The following is a 19231-nucleotide window of genomic DNA, read 5'->3' on the forward strand; positions in this document are numbered from 1 at the left end:
GCTAGTTCCCATTTTGTGAACCTAGCTGAAGAAACATATCGGGTTTGGGCAGAACTTAGCAAAGCAGATACAGCATGTGGTGTATAAACAATCATATGACATTATGCTACGTCCTCACTTTTATCGACCAGAAGAGCGGTTGCTGCTACACTTCTTAAACGCGTTGGGAGTGATCTTGCCACAATGTCCAATTGTGCACTCTAGTATGCTACAGGTCTGCTAGCATCACCATGTTTTTGCATGAGGACACCTGCTGCGCAGTCATCAGCCTCCGTACAATATAACATTTAAACATGACATAAACAAATCAGAGCACAACAAATCGTCTACATATTGAATTAGAACAGATCCATTGCCTGGTTGAAAAGATTGCACCCATGATTGCATTGCAGTGTGTGCTCGTACCACCAGGATGTATTAAAGAACAACCTCAGGGACAGAGGCTCTGAAAGGATCCCTTCCCTGTGATGTGCTCAGAATGACGTGACCATTCTTTTACTCCTGTGTCAGACTCCTGAGCTTGCGCAGTCTACAGGTCATACTTGCGCGGTGGCCAGTGCCGGCAGGGGTTTCCTTTATTTATGTGATGTGTAGCCGGAACTTGGTGAATCTGACAGCATCGCATCCCCCTGTAGAAACTTATGGGAGCTGCTTCTACTATCAGACATATCTGCTGTGATCACCTAGGAGTCATCTGTGGGATACTAAATATTTGTGAGCATCCTCTGAAAATTGGTGTTTTCAAGGAATATACTGCAATTACAGTATGTAATCATAAATAGGCCTGTAAGCAAGCCTGTGGAACTACAAGTCTCAGCATGCCCTGACAGCCAGGTACATTGTATTTAGTGGCTGGTGTAGAGCATACAGCAGATTGGGGTGATATAAAGGTAAGCCCATGCCTGACGCTGCTGCTCTTACTGATTGTCTCAGGTATCGGTGACATGTTTGTGCTGAGTGTGACATCACACGCTTACTGATTGTCTCAGGTATCGGTAACATGTTTGTGTTTAGTGTGACATCACACTGCTTACTAATTGTCTCAGGTATCGGTGACATATTTATGCTGAGTGTGACATCACACCGCTGACTGATCATCTCAGGTATCTGTGACATGTTTATGTTGAGTGTGACATCACACCACTTACTGGGGCCATAGCCTGGGGTGCAATTCTAGTTATGATGAGGAAGATTTGGGGGCCCATTTATCATTCAATATTTGCGCTATTCTTCCTGAAAACACAAATATTAAGTATCCCCAGATGTATTATGGAGGGATCTCTGATATCTGCTGCTGTCCCTTCATTTCCGCCAGCACCGCAATCCTCACAGAATTCTATAGGGGAAGCAACGCTGTCAGATTTACCAAGTCTCGGAGCTTGATCCCCGCAGTATGCCATCTGAAGGTGGTGTAAGCCGGTTTAGCTTATGGGCTGCACATCGCAAGTCTGTCCAGAAGGGGATTCCATAGGATCCTCGCCAACACGGTCACTTCACTCACGGCACATCCTTTCGGAGCCATTGTCCCTGTGGGTGCAAATTGATACATCCAGGTGGTATGATAGCATACTGCAATGCGATCATGGGCGCTAATATGGCGCCCAGATCGCATTGCAGATGCCATCATTGATAAACGGGCTCCTTGGCATCAGGGGCTTTAAGGGTCTCTCTCAGGGGCCTATTTATCATTTAAATATATGCGGCATATTCCCCCAAAACACCCATTTTCAGGGAATACAGTATCTGCAAATATTTAGTATCACCCCAATGTATCCGCGATATCTGCTGCGGTCCCTCATTTCCGGCAGCAACCGCGACCACTATACATTTCTGTTGGGAATACTTTGCATTTCCGGATCTTGGCACCATCTAATGATTGTCATGTGCTGCTGTAACGTATGTGATACACTTCATAATATATACCGGGAGAGGGTTCCTCAGGAAAAATCCACAGCAATGGCCACCGCGCATGCATGGTCTGCAGACGGCGCAATTGCAGGGGTCCCAGCACAGGAGTTTAGAGACCGCTGACACTGATAATCGTGAATCTGCGCGTGCGTAGGACCTATTCTACTCATGTGCAGGATGTGTCCTGTCTGACTGACAGGCTGAGGAGTTTATGGGGAGGGCAGGTGTGGGTGCGGAGATGACTTGTCGCCCTTATTTTCCGAGAGTGGAAAGGCCCTGCAACCATGAACGCAGATTCCTGGCCTCACATGCCAACCAGCCTGAATGAGCTGCAGATTACCCCGCTGGCCGGCACCGTACATCTCGGTCGCAGCGTTGGAAACACAGATGCAGCAGGAGGTGTATTTGCATTTTAGCAAGGACAGAATTGTAAAGCTGCTTGTCTGCGGCTTTGCAATTCCATCCTCTGCTGGATCACCCCTGGAGCACATTGCAGGGACAGGCTGAGTTTGGAGTTTGCATTTCCTATTTCATACATCTGAGCAGTATAATTGCATCCTGCAATAAGATTCTGGGCACTAATAAATGCAATTATTGATATTATTAGGTACTTTATGGAAGAGTTAAGAGAAACTTTTCTATTGGCTGAATAAATAATTCTTTAAAAGTGTTATACTCCTTATCATAACTAATAAGGTGATTAAATGTAAATTGCATATATATATATATATATATATATATATATATATATATATAGTGCTATGTATCTGTCCATAATTACTGCACTAGTTACCAATTAACAAATAAACCTTTATCCATTGTTGGGTAAAAGTATATTCTCTTCCATGTTATCTGCAAAATAAAACCCTAGAGAGATGAGACGCAAGAGCCTGCTCAGTGTCGAGTGGCCCTCAAAGAGTTGCACAAGGGCCCCTGGAATGTCCTTCCCACACTTTAGCTGCAGGGAAGGACCCCCCCCCCCCATCCCCCTCTCCTTCGCAGGAACTGCTCCTCATTGAGGCTGTTACCCTGAAACAACAAGCACTGGCAGACACCCACACTCAGGGACAGCCCTATTAGATAATTACCTTCTCTCAGGCCCTTTCTTCATCCACATTCCTCATAAAGGAATGAATGAGCGGGTGTATGAGGGGGGAGCCTCCGGCGAGGTGACAAGGACTTTACCAGCCTTCTTCCACAAGGGCATTGATGTGAATTGAGCTATTGTGGCCTAATCAATGGTCTTATTGGATTAGTGGCTGTTGCTGTGTGAGATGTTGTAGTAGGACAATAGCTCAGTAGCCTGGGGAAAGTTTCTGCACTCTCAGGAGGTGTCTCTTCCCAGCTCTGGCTGTGTGGGGACCTGGCAGAATCTTGCTTACCAGCCCTTACTATGTGTCCCGCTGGCTGTGTGTGAGGACCTGGCTGTCTCCTGCCCATCATCCCTCACTATGTGCCCCCCTGGCTGTGAGGACCTGGCTGACCCCTGCCCATTACCTTACTATGTGCCCTCCTGGCTGTGAGGACCTGGCTGACCCCTGCCTTCCAGCCCTTACTATGTGCCCCCCTGGCTGTGAGGACCTGGCTGACCCCTGCCTTCCAACCCTTACTATGTGCCCCCCTGGCTGTGAGGACCTGGCTGACCCCTGCCTTCCTGCCCTTACTATGTGCCCCCCTGGCTGTGAGGACCTGGCTGACCCCTGCCCACAAACCATTTGTTGTGCCCTCCTGGCTGTGTGAGGACCTGGCAGAACCCTGGCCCCCAACCCTTACTCAGTGCCCCCCTGGCTGTGTGTGAGGACCTGGCTGATCCCTGCCCACCAGCTCTCACTATAGTATGTGCCCCCCTGGCTGTGTGTGAGGATCTGGCTGACTCCTGCCCATCACCTTACTATGTGCCCCCCTGGCAGTGTGTGAGGATCTGGCTGACTCCTGCCCATCACCGTACTATGTGCCCCCCTGGCAGTGTGTGAGGATCTGGCTGACTCCTGCCCATCACCTTACTATGTGCCCCCCTGGCAGTGTGTGAGGATCTGGCTGACTCCTGCCCATTACCTTACTATGTGCCCCCCTGGCAGTGTGTGAGGATCTGGCTGACTCCTGCCCATCACCGTACTATGTGCACTGGCCAGGACTGAGGCGAGGGCAGCTCTAGGACTGGCACAGGAGCTAACAATCAGAAGAGTGTGACTGAACAAAGGAAAGTTCCTATTGCTGGGGTCTGAGTGATGGTCACAGACCAATCAGTTCCTCTTCTCCTCTCCCTGATTGGGGACACGCTCGGAACCGTCCATTTGTGATGTGATATATTAGTGTATTCATGAGGGAACCTGGAAATTAGCGCAATCAGTGGCAGCAGCCAGTGCGCGACCCCCGTGTGATGCGCAGTAATGAGGCAGCATTAGCGCATTTACTCCTCACTCCTCACTGGACACGTCGGGACTCTGCAGCTCCAGGAGTAGAGACTCTCCTCATGCACCGAGGCTCCCGGGAGGCTCCCAGCTCCGGACACCCTGCACTTTGCGTTACATGTTTGATAAAGCGCACAGCATGGACATTCGGTGCAACAGCAGCACAGAGGAGAACAGCAGGATCTCCAAACCTGGGCACAGGGAAGGAAAGGAGCCCAGAGACGTCCAGGGGCCCCTCTCCACCTCCTACCTGAAGGAACACCAGGGCACTTTTCCTGCTCCTGGAGCCTCTGACAGCTGCGCCAAATCTAAGAGCGCAGATCCGGATTATTGCAGGCGGATCCTGGTCAGAGGTAATTTTCAAACCTTGGTTTATAACTGCTCCTGTGCCCATATACCTGCCCCAGTGCCCATATACCTGCCCCTGTGCCCATTTACCTGCCCCTGTGCCCATACACCTGCCCCTGTGCCCATATACCTGCCCTGTGCCCATATAACTGCCCCTGTGCCCATATACCTGCCCTGTGCCCACATGCATATACCTGCCCTTGTGCCCATGTACCTGCCCCTGTGCCCATATACCTGCCCCTGTGCCCATATACCTGCCCCTGTGCCCATTTACCTGTCTCTGGGCCCATATACCTGCCCCTGGGCCCATATACCTGCCCTGTGCCCATTTACCTGTCTCTGGGCACATATATCTGCCCCTGTGCCCATATACCTGCCCCTGGGCCCAGGTACCTGCCCCTGTGCGCATATACCTGCCCCTTGTCTCCATGCCCATGTACCTGCCTCTGTGCCCCTAATTATGCCCCTGTACCTGTAAATCTGCCCCTGTTCCCAAATACCTCACGTCTCCATGTACCTGACCCCATGTACCTGCCCTGTCCGTATATATATATATATATATTCCATTGTGCGCATAAAGCTGCCCCTGTTCCCAAATATACGTCTCCCTGTCCTCATGTACTCTGTGCCCAGACATCTGACCTCTTCTCCATGTACCTGTCCCTGTCTCCGTCTACCTGCCCCTGCCCCTGCCCCATATATCTGCCCCTGTGCGCATGTACCTGCCCCTGCCCCCATATATCTACCCCAGTGCGCATATACCTGCCCGTCTCCATGTACCTGCCTCCGTGCACATATACAGTATCTGCCCCTGTGCCCATATATTTGCCTCTGCACCTATATACCTGCCCCTATTTCCATATACATATGCCTGTCCCCATATGCTTACCTCTGCCCCCATATACTTGCCCCTGCCCCATATACTTGCCCCTGCCCTCATAAACTTATACCTATTTCCATATACAGTACCTATACCTGTTACCATATACCTGCCCCTATTTCCATATACATATGCCTGTCCCCATATACTTACCTCTGTCCCCATATACTTACCTCTGTCCCCATATACTTACCTCTGTCCCCATATACTTGCCCCTGCCCCCATATACTTATACCTATTTCCATATACAGTACCTACACCTGTTACCATATACCTGCCCGTCTCCATGTACCTGCCTCCGTGCACATATACAGTATCTGCCCCTGTGCCCATATATTTGCCTCTGCACCTATATACCTGCCCCTATTTCCATATACATATGCCTGTCCCCATATACTTACCTCTGTCCCCATATACTTACCTCTGTCCCCATATACTTGCCCCTGCCCCCATATACTTGCCCCTGCCCCATATACTTATACCTATTTCCATATACAGTACCTACACCTGTTACCATATACCTGCCCCTGTGCTCATATACCTGCCCCTGTGCTCATATACCTGCCCCTGCTCTCTGATAATAAACTGTTCCAAGCTCTGTCCCGATTTACAGTACGGCCACTATCCTGACATTCACGATTTTGTATCGCATTCACTCCCAGCGGAATTAACCGCATATTCCCTGACATTAATGTACTGGGTGTCGGTAACAGCGCCCGGTGTACCTGCGACATTTCCGCTGTGTTTCCCGGTTATCAGTCAACGGAATATTCGCCGAAATAATCTTTGTTCTGCTCCGCAGAAATGAACATTAACTTATTATAACGTGTTACCGGCATTATAATAACTCTGATTACCGATACGGGCATTATAACAACTCTGATTACTGATACCGGCATTATAATAACTCTGATTACTGATACCGGCATTATAATAACTCTGATTACCGATACCGGCATTATAATAACTCTGATTACTGATCCCGGCATTATAATAACTCTGATTACTGATCCCGGCATTATAATATATCTGATTACTGATACGGGCATTATAATAACTCTGATTACCGATGCCGGCATTATAATAACCCTGATTACTGATCCCGGCATTATAATATCTCAGATTACTGATACGGGCATTATAATAACTCTGATTACTGATACCGGCATTTTAATAACTTTGATTACTGACCTCTGAGTACTAATACCGGTATTATAATAACTCTGATTACTGACCACCGAGTACTAATACCGGTATTATAATAGCTCTGATTACTGATCCCCGTGTACTAATATCGGCATTATAATAACTCTGAGTATTGATCCCCGCTTAATAATACCGGCATTATAATAACTCTGATTACTGACCTCCGAGTACTCATACCGGCATTATAATATCTCTGATTACTGATCCCCGCGTACTCATACCAGCAATATAATAACTCTGATTACTGATCCCCGCGTACTCATACCGGCATTATAATATCTCTGATTACTGACCTCCGAGTACTCATACCGGCATTATAATAGCTCTGATTACTGATCCCCGTGTACTAATATCGGCATTATAATAACTCTGAGTATTGATCCCCGCTTAATAATACCGGCATTATAATAACTCTGATTACTGACCTCCGAGTACTCATACCGGCATTATAATATCTCTGATTACTGATCCCCGCGTACTCATACCAGCAATATAATATCTCTGATTACTGATCCCCGCGTACTCATACCAGCAATATAATAACTCTGATTACTGATCCCCGCGTACTGATACAGGAATTATAATAACTCTGATTACTGATCACCGCGTACTAATACCGGCATTATAATATCTCTGATTACTGATCCCCGCGTACTCATACCGGCATTATAATATCTCTGATTACTGATCCCCGCGTACTCATACCAGCAATATAATAACTCTGATTACTGATCCCCGCGTACTGATACCGGCATTATAATATCTCTGATTACTGATCCCCGCGTACTAATACCGGCATTATAATAACTCTGATTACTGACCTCCGAGTACTCATACCGGCATTATAATAACTCTGATTACTGACCTCCGAGTACTAATACCGGCATTATAATAACTCTGATTACTGATCCCCGCGTACCAATACCGGTATTATAACACCCCTGATTAATGATCCCCGCGTACAAATACCGGCATTCTTAATAACTCTGATTACTGATCCCCGCGTACTAATACCGGCATTATAATAACTCTGATTACTGATCCCCGCGTACTAATACCGGCATTATAATAACTCTGATTACTGATCCCCGCGTACTAATACCGGCATTATAATAACTCTGATTACTGATCCCCGCGTACTAATACCGGCATTATAATAACTCTGATTACTGATCACCGCGTACTAATACCGGCATTATAATAACTCTGATTACTGATCCCCGCGTACTAATACCGGCATTATAATAACTTTGATTAATGATCCCCGCGTACTAATACCGGCATTATAATATCTCTGATTACTGATCCCCGCGTACTAATACGGGCATTATAATAACTCTGATTACTGATCCCCGCGTACTAATACCGGCATTATAATAACTGTTATTACTGATCCCCGCGTACTAATACCGGCATTATAATAACTCTGATTACTGATCCCCGCGTACTAATACCGGCATTATAATAACTCTGATTACTGATCCCCGCGTACTAATACCGGCATTATAATAACTCTGATTACTGATCCCCGCGTACTAATACCGGCATTATAATATCTCTGATTACTGATACCGGCATTATAATATCTCTGATTACTGATACCGGTATTATAATATCTCTGATTACTGATCCCGGATTTATAATAACTGATTACTGATCCCCGCGTACAGATAAATAACACGAAGTAATGTATGGGGGTCCGGTATTCTCAGTAATTAAATAAGGGGCACCCATTAATTTTTACAGTAGTAAGGAGGGGTTGAGTATGGATTGCCGGTGGTCTGGAGCCGAGGACCTCAGGTAATGTAGTGAGGAGCCCAAGACCCCCGCAATGTAGTGAGGAGCTTAAGACCCCCGCAATGTAGTGAGGAGCTTAAGACCCCCAGCAATGTAGTGAGGAGCTTAAGACCCCCAGCAATGTAGTGAGGAGCTTAAGACCCCCAGCAATGTAGTGAGGAGCTTAAGACCCCCAGCAATGTAGTGAGGAGCTTAAGACCCCCAGCAATGTAGTGAGTGACCCAGAAATGTAATCCCCTGATAATGCTGGTGACAATGAAACCTGTGACTCCTGTCTGTATCTCCCAGATGCCAAAGGCTCCATCCGAGAGATCATTCTGCCCAAAGGACTAGACCTAGACCGACCCAAGAGGACGCGGACATCATTCACTGCGGAGCAGCTGTACCGGCTGGAGATGGAGTTTCAGAGGTGTCAGTATGTGGTGGGGAGAGAGAGGACAGAACTGGCCAGACAGCTCAACCTCTCCGAAACGCAGGTACAGTGCCTCCACCTGTATATATATATACACACACATGTCACACCTCCACCTGTATATATATACACACACATGTCACACCTCCACCTATATATACATTCACCTCATACAGAACCTCCACCTGTATATATATATATACACACACATGTCACACCTCCACCTATATATACATTCACCTCATACAGTACCTCCACCTGTATATATATATACACACACATGTCACACCTCCACCTATATATACATTCACCTCATACAGTACCTCCACCTGTATATATATATACACACACATGTCACACCTCCACCTATATATACATTCACCTCATACAGTACCTACACCTGTATATACATATACCTCATACAGTACCTCCACTTATATATACATTCACCTCATACAGTACCTCCACCTATATATAGATACACCTCATATAGTACCTCCACCTATATATACATAACCCTCATACAGTACCTCCACTTATATATACATTCACCTCATAAAGTACCTCCACCTATATATACATTCACCTCATACAGTACCTACACCTGTATATACATACACCTCATACCGTACCTCCACCTATATATACATACACCTCATACAGTACCTCCACTTATATATACATTCACCTCATACAGTACCTCCACATATATATATACATACACCTCATACAGTACCTCCACATATATATATACATACACCTCATACATTACCTACACCTGTATATACATACACCTCATACAGTACCTCCACTTATATATACATTCACCTCATACAGTACCTCCACATATATATATACATACACCTCATACAGTACCTCCACCTATATATACATAAACCTCATACAGTACCTCCACCTGGATATACATACATCTAATACTTTAACTCCACCTGGGTATATATACATCTCATACCTCCACCTGGATATACATACACCTCATACTATACCTCTACCTGCATTTCATATACCTCATACCTCCCCCTGGATATATATATAACCTCAAACCTTCATCTTGATTTATATACCTTTCATGCCTCCATCTGGAATTACAAATATTTTATACATTAAGCTGGAAATAGGATCCAAAATAAAGAGCACTCACTGTGTTCTCCATATAAAAAAAAACAACAATTTAATAGCCAACGATTAGGACACTTTCCAAAATCCGCATCAAGACAATCATATCACTAAGCTGTAAATAAATATTATATTAATGAAAATACATACATCTCATAGCACAATGCCACCTCCAGAAAATACATACACCTAATACCTCACACACCTCATACCTCCACCTAGAAATTAATACACCTCATAGAAATTCACACACCTTATTCTTCTACTTAGAAGTGCATATATGTACTATAAAGCCTCTACCTTGAAAAAAATATTGTATATTTACCTGTACAACAAAGTGGTTGAAGGGCTTCTAACAGGACTAATCTTCTGAGCCATTGCTCTAGTCTTAGTTACAGGTAGTGGTGCTGCTTAGTGAACAACAGATAATCAGTTTAACCAGATATTCTGCTCAAGACAACAATCTAGCACCAGTGACCCCAACTACAGTATATATTTATATGCCATGTATATATAAAATAAAAGTTTTACTACACCAATGATTACTACACCAATGGTTCTCAATAAAATAAGATAAGATATGTGTGTATATATGCATGTATGTAACTATATATAATATATATATATATATATATATATATATATTAGATGTATTACACCAGTTATTCCCACACTGTCCTCCTTACCTACTATGTAATATATTTGTTATATTACACTTTTTATTCTCTCATATGTCACACATGCAGTAGAAGTATATACATTCATGGTGAATTTATATATATTATATTAGCTACTGTACTAGGGTGATATACTTTCTCTGAATGTGTATATATATATATATATATATATATTTACTGTATAAATAAATATATATATATATATATACCTGTGTCTGCATATTATATCAGTCAATATGAATTATATAGAATTAGAAATTAACTATACATCTATTTGAGTTTAAGTATATTGATACAGGTATATTACACTAGATTTTCTCTCACCAAGACAGATATATATATGATCAGCTGCTCTGGTTGTGTGTAGTGAATATATGTTATGTTCTCTTGCATCTTACAGTAAGTAAATCAGCTTTTTCAGTTCTAATCTGAATTACGAGGGATTCCCTGTACCTGTGATGTGTAAATGTAGGATATTATATATTGGTAATGATGGTTATTATTATGATAATTGGTAATTTTGTAGGAATCACCTGTATCTATAATTTGTAACTGAATTTTATTGTATAATGTTATGTTATAATAATTGCATATATTAATCACTGAATCTCTAACATTCAAACATATTAATATATATAAAGTAATATTATAATTACTATAATAAATATATCGAGGGATGCTAAAATAATTCTTTTTATTTCCACTGTGTAAATATATTATCTAATACAATAAGAATTATCTATAGAAATGTAGGTATAAAATCTATATCTAAAGTGTAGATATATCATATTATAATTGGTAAATCAAACCCTAATCTAGATTTTATAGAGACCTGTTCATTTTAAATATCTGAATATAGATCTGAATATATTGTACAGGTTGAGTCTCCCATATCCAAAATGCTTGGGACCAGGGGTATTTTGGATATCGGAATATTCCGTATTTTGGAATATTTGCATAATATAATGAAATATCTTGGGAAAGGGACCCAAATCTAAGCACAGTATGCTTTAATGTACACCTTATACACACAGCCTTCAGGTAATTTTATACAATATTTTCAATAATTTTGTGGCTCAAACAAAGTTTGTGTACATACATGAAATTAATTTATGTTTCATATACACCTTATTTACAAAGCCTAAAGGTAATTTTATACAACATTTTTAATAATTTGTGCTTTAAACGAGGCTAATGTACATTGAAGCATCCAAAAGCAAAGGGTTCACTATCTCAGTCATGCTAAAAAAATCAGTATTTCGGAATATTCCATATTTCAGAATTTTTGGATATGGGAGTCTTAAACTGTATTATTATTATAAATTATCTAGTGTACAATTTTATTTTATAATTGTCCATTATACCTCTAATATGTGTATGCTATATTATACAATTGTATAATATAATATAATAATATTTTAATATAATAATTATCCAATGTACCTATGCATTATACAATGTATTATACAAATTATTCTCTATACCTATAATGTGTTTATAATATATTATATAATGTTATATTAATAACTATATATAGACATAACCACTGTGTTTATTTTATAATACATGGTGCTAATAGTTATACATAGGGTTTCCTGTATGTATAATTTCTGCATTATATGTATAATTTTATTTTTCTATTTTAAACCCTTGTATATCTCATATCAATATTATATAGGATATTATATGATGTAGTTATTGGAACCCCCAATAATTGTTAAATGTATTTACTTTATTACACTATTATAGTCTTTGATAACAATATGTATCTGTAGTTTTCTGTAATGTGGGAATATAACATTAAAGTGTTACACAATTAGTATACATCTGGTCCCACATACATAATATTATTATGCTGAAATAATTATAAGTAATGTGGATATATAACATTATACATTGTTACTTTATAAGTTATACTATAATAATTGTCTGTAATATGGAATTAGAATAATATACAGGGTATCATTATAAGTTATACTATAATAATGATCTGTAATGTGGAAATAGAATATTATACCGTGTTTCATTCTAAGTTATATTATAATAATTATCTGTAAGGTGGAAATAAAATATTATACAGTGTTACATTACAAGTACCAATTGGGTCCCTCTGCGCATTACATAAAGGTTTACTATAATAATTATCTAATGTGGAAACAGATTATACAGTGTTACATTATGTGGAAACAGATTATACAGTGTTACATTATAAGTTATACTAATATATTTATACGTTTTTCTATAATAATATCTGTATTGTGAAAATAGAAAATAACAGTGTTATATTATAATCTATACTACTGTATAATAATTATCTGTAATGTGGAAATAGAATGTTATACAGTGTTACGTTACAAGTACCAATAGGGTCCCTCTGTGCAATACATATTATGGTATAATAATTATTTGAAATGTGGAAGTATAATATTATACAGTGTTGTATTCAAAGTTATGCTATAATTATTATCTATAATGTGGAAATAGAATATTATACAGTGTTACCGTAAAAATTATACTATAAAAATTATCTGTAATGTGGAAATAGGATATTATACAGTGTAACATTATAAATGATTGAAAACTAGAGTATCTCCGGCGCTTAGAATGGAACTTTGTAGATCAAAATGTCATTGTGACACTTATGCTATGCAAAACTAGTCCCATACTCTCCATAAATGGGAGCTGAGCAATATAGGACTTATATATGTAGTGTCAGCACTTACGATAAAGGTGGTCAAACACCCTCCTACCCAAACATGAGCTGCAATTGGCAAATAAGAGATAACCCAACAAAAAAATAATAACAATAATCAAATGATTTATTAGTTAGATTAATGGCATCATAAGCCAACTCACTATTGTCATGGATAAACAAAATTTTAAAATAAAATCATTTCGCTATTGTAGACAACAATGTTTAGAGGAATAATTAAAAATACAAATAATTTAAAAGTGATTTAAAAACACAGTATCACAGGTTAAATATTATGTTTAGAAAATAAAACTTAAAAGGAAAATTAAATTCGTACTTAAAATTGGAATGCATTTCACAACACCTGGTCTACAGTGTGGGAATAGAATATTATACAGTATTACACTATAAGATATGCTATAATAATTATCTGCAATGTGGAAATAGAATATTATACAGTATTACACTATAAGATATGCTATAATAATAATTATCTGCAATGTGGAAATAGAATATTATACAGTATTACACTATAAGATATGCTATAATAATAATTATCTGGAATGTGGAAATAGAATATTATACAGTGTTACATTATAAGTTATGCAATAATAATGATCTGGAATGTGGAAATAGAATATTATACAGTGTTACATTATGAATTATGCTATAATAATTATCTGCAATGTGGAAATATAATAATGTACAGTGTTACATTATAAATTATGCTCTAATAGTTCTCTGCAATGTGGAAATAGAATATTATACAGTGTTACATTATAAAATATGCTAATATAATGATCTGTAATGTGGAAATAGAATATTATACAGTGTTACATTATAAGTACACACTGGATTCCTCTGCACATTACATAATGTTATACTATAAGACTTTTCTATAAATATTCCCTGGTTTCTGATTTGGGATTACTGCATTATACATAATATATTTCCAGGATTAGACAATCCTATTAAAATATAATACTATAGTTACAGCAGATTGTCTCCTATATCCAAATATTCCGAAATACAGAATATTCCGAAATACAGAATTTTTTTTGGCTTGACTGAGATAATGAAACCTTTGATTTTTGATGGTTTAATGTACACAAACTTTGTCTAAGGCACAAATTATTACAAATATTGTATAAAATTACCTTCAGGCTGTGTGTATAAGGTGTATATAACACATAAATGCATTTTGTGTGTATATTTGGGTCCCATTCCCAAGATATTTCATTATGACATGCAAATATTCCAAAATATGGAATATTCCGTTATCCAAAATACCCCTGGTCCCAAGCATTTTGGATATTGGAGACTCAACCTGTAATAAATTTATAACTGCCCCCAACACATTTGAAATTATATACAGGAGTCAAATTATGTGGATATTTCTGCTTCCTTTCTATTATTCAGACTCCAATATTTTTATTCATAGATCTTTAAATTCATTTTTATTTCCTTTTCTCCATCTTTCAGTTGACAATCAAAAGTACTGTATATCTTTATAATTTCCAATAAGGTTCCTCTTACTATTATTTCTATAGATGGTGTCGTTGTTATTATTACTATAATTACTGTTATTTCTCTGCGTTGTAACCAATTATAAATACTTATACAGCACAGCCCGACTGATACTTCCTATCACGATATATACAAGTGAGACATTCTTACTTCTTACTATATATATAGAGAGAAATATATATATATATATATATATATATATACATACTGTGTATCTAATTACAACATATATAGAAGGGATACATTGTGTACTCTCTCTCTCTCTAAAAAATCCCCAAAAACACCAGTTTGCGGGGGTTTACCTCAAATACTAAGTATCCTCCAGATGTATTAAGGAGGGACCACTGTAGATATCTCTGATACCTGCTGTGATCCCTCCATTTCCGCAGGCAGCCCCCTCCCCAATAGGTTTCTATGGGGAATGCGATGCTGCAAAATTTTCCAATATCCGGAATGTGATGTATTCCAGATATTGGCCTTCGCAGTTAACGCCATCTGAAGCAGAATTGCATGTGCAGTCCATGGGACTACGCATGCGCACCACCCCCTCAGTGACCGGCAGCTTTCCGGAGACATCGCAGGGATGGGATCCTTTTGGAGCCCGTCCCTGCATGTCCCGGATGATACAACCGACCGATAGGATCGCTTTTTGCAAAACGATCAGGGGCGTTACTGGCATGCGCTGATTGCATTGCAAAAGTGATCCTTGATAGATGATATAGTATATACAGAAGTAATACTCAGTGTACTCTCTCTCTCCCTCTCTCATTCTCTCTCTCTCTTTCTATCTCTCTCTGTACAAATATATATATATATATATATATATTGTAACATGACCGGATTAGGGGTCCCTCTCCTGTGGTAGATGGACTCCCTCTTCACACACACAGCAGCCGGAAAAATAGTACACCAGTCTGGGGCCTCGTACTAGCTGGTTGGTACCAGTCTTTATTGTGCAACGTAAAAGGAAAACATAAATAAACGCTAGCCCGTCTGGGCGCTAACTAGACAAGAGGTTCCCTCTCTAAAGAAATAGTGGGGCTTACTGCCTCCACCATCAACACAAGCACATGCACAAGACTTACAGGTAGTTTCACCAAGTGTCTCTGAGCCAGCCAGTCTGCTTGCCATCCCAGGTATGAGACACTAGCTTACAACCATACACAGCCTATATCAGCCAGTTCCAGGTGTAGACCCTAATGAGCCTGCTAACAGGCCAAAAAGGCCAAAACCTGGAGTGGCCTGTGGATGAGCCCTCCCACTCCTCACATCCACACCCCCAAGACCCAAACCGGCTTTTCAAAAAGCCGACACTCAAATCTGCTTCACTGCAGACTTTTCTCCTGGGGTTTTTTAGAACACATAGGTCAAAAACTTAGGACAAACGTATCTACCACTGACCACTTTATCACTGTTCCTATCACATATCCCCCCCTTTGTTTCGACCTGTGGGGCGGAACAACTGAAACCCCCAAGCAATTAACGTGTGACAACGCATCTGCAATGGCCAGCTGGCTTCCTGGCATGTGTTCTACCAAAAATGTAAAGGTTTGTAGTGCCACGAATCATCTCGTCCTTGCTTTCTGACATCCATTTCAGAGGGGCATGGTCAGTAATCAGTTTGAACTTTCTTCCCACCAAATAGTACCTGAGAGTTTCTAACGCCCATTTTATGGCCAAAGCTTCCTTCTCCACTGTGGCATAGTTTCTCTCATGTATATTCAATTTCCTGCTTAGGTAAAAAATAGGGTGTTCCTCATCCTCTTTGCTTTGGGACAGGACCGTTCCAATGTCTACACCGAACGCATCGGTTTATACCACAAGCTCTTTGTCAAAATCAGGGGTCATAAGAACAGGTTGGGTACATAAAGCCATTTTTAATTCTTGGAAAGCTTTCTCCGCTTCAGGACCCCATTCCACCATAATTTTTTGTTTGCCCTTGGTAAGGTCAGTAAGAGCGCCCACAATGGTGGCAAAACTGGGTATGAACCTCCTATAGTATCCAGTGATCCCTAAGAAGGCTCTCACCTGCTTCTAATTGAGGGGTCATGGCCAGTTCTGTATTGCCTCAATCTTATTGAGCTATGGTTTTATCAAACCTCTGCCAATGGTGTACACCAGATATTTTACTTCTTCCAACCCTAGATAACAGTTTTTCGGGTTGGCTGTCAAACCTGCCTTAACGATGGAGTCTAACACTACTTGTACTCTGGGCAAGTGAGACTGCCTATCAGGACTATGTATGACCACATCATCCAGATAAGCCACAGCATATCGTTTATGGGGTCTTAGAATCCTATCCATCATTCTTTGAAAGGTAGCATTTACCCCATGTAGCCCAAAGGGTAACATATTGTAATGAAACAACCCTTCTGGTGCAGAAAAAGCTGTTTTTTCTTTGGCGTTTTCAGCTAATGGCACTTGCCAATACCCTTTGGTTAGGTCCAGAGTGGTTAAATATCTTGCTGTCCCCAGCCTTTCAATTAGTTCATCCACCCTTGGCATCAGGTAGGCATCGAATTTTGAAACACTGTTCAGCTTTCGGAAGTCATTACAAAAACGCACACTCCCATCGGGCTTTGGAATCAGCACAATGGGACTGGATCACTCACTATGTGATTCTTCAATTACCCCCAATTCTAACATTTTAATTTCCTTTGACACAGACTCTCTTTGGGCTTCGGGCAGCCTATAGGGCTTTAGGTTAACTTTAACCCCCAGGTCAGTGACTATGTCATGTTTGATGACCATGGTTTTTTCCTGGCAGGTCAGAAAACAGTACCCTATTTCTGGTCAAAAATTCCTTGACCTCCTGCTGTTGACTTGCTGACAGGTTTTTTGCCACTGTCACTTCGGGCACCACGGGACCTGGGTTTACTGGAGGGGCTTGGATGGCTGACAGTGCTGTGCTATCCTTCCAGGGTTTTATCAGGTCACATGATATATCTGTTCTGGTTTTCTTTTCCCCGGCTGGTAAACTTTATAGTTGAACTGTCCCACTTTTTCTAAGATCTCAAAGGGCCCTTGCCACTTAGCTAACTGTTTACTTTCTACCGTGGGAACCAACACTCTGTCCCCAGGAGCAAAGTTTCTTACTCGTGCATTGCGGTTATATACCCTCTGCTGTGCTAGTTGGGCCTGTTCCAATTGCTCCTTAACTGTTGGCACTACAGCCGCAATTCTCTCTTGCATCTGGGAAACATGTTCAATCACTATTTTATAAGGACTGGACTGCCCTTCCCACATCTCCTTGGCAACGTCTAGTAACCCTCTTAGATGTCTCCCATATAACAAGTCAAAAAGTAAAAACCCGGTGGAGGATTGGGGAACCTCTCTTATGGCCAACAGCAGATACGGCAACAAATAATCCCAATCTTTACCATCTTTGTCAACTACTTTCCTTAACATATGTTTTAAGGTCTTGTTAAACCTTTCGTCCAAACCATCGGTTTGGGGGTGATAAACCGAGGTCCTTAGCTGGTTAATCTTAAACAGGCGGCACAACTCCTTCATAACTTTTGACATGAATGGGGTACCCTGGTCAGTTAGTATCTCCTTAGGTATTCCCAACCTGCTAAAAACATGGACCAGCTCTCTAGCAATGGACTTGGTTGATGTATTGCACAGCGGTATAGCTTCTGGGTATCTGGTAGTGTAGTCCAGAATTACCAGAATATATTGATGTCCCTGGGCAGACTTCAACAAGGGTCCCACCAAGTACATAGCTATTCTTTCAAATGGTACCTCTATAATTGGTAGTGGGACTAGAGGACTTTTGAAATGTGGTCTGGGAGCATGATACTGGCATTCAGGGCAGGAGGTGCAAAAGTCAGATACGTCTTTATGGACACTGTGCCAAAAATACCTCTGCATGATTCACAGTGGTTTTCTCTACCCCTAGGTGGCCTGCCATTATATGACCATGGGCCACATCTAACACCATTCTCCTGAAAACTTTGGGGACTATTAATTGTTGCACAATCTCCTACCCTTTGTTAGTCATCTGATACAACAGATCCTGACATGTAAGGATCCTTACCATGTGAGGATACGTCAAGGTACTATCGGGATCTACGGGTTTACAATTGACCACCTTGACATTCTCCCTGGCTTTCACCAGAGTAGGGTCATTTAACTGCTCTATGGCAAAGACCTCTCTTCTGTCCTCTAAATCCGGAAGACAATCAACGGGCTCTACATCACTTGGCGAGCCACGATCACGCTCCACATTCTCTA

General features: G+C 40.9%; 1 protein-coding gene across 1 annotated transcript in view; it reads left to right on the top strand.

Moving 5' to 3' along the window:
- Positions 1–4422: 4422 nt before the first annotated feature.
- Positions 4423–19231, top strand: part of VAX1 (ventral anterior homeobox 1) — a 29906-nt gene continuing 15097 nt past the window's right edge. Inside the window, exons 1-2 of the mRNA XM_088462351.1 lie at positions 4423–4672; positions 8839–9026. Of these exons, the coding sequence (XP_088318477.1) occupies positions 4438–4672; positions 8839–9026 (423 nt within the window). The 5' untranslated portion in view covers positions 4423–4437. The remainder of the gene's footprint in view (positions 4673–8838; positions 9027–19231) is intronic.

This window comes from Taudactylus pleione, unplaced genomic scaffold (genome assembly GCF_031769625.1).
Source record: "Taudactylus pleione unplaced genomic scaffold, aTauple2 ptg001200l, whole genome shotgun sequence".
Taxonomy (NCBI): Eukaryota; Metazoa; Chordata; class Amphibia; order Anura; family Myobatrachidae; genus Taudactylus; species Taudactylus pleione.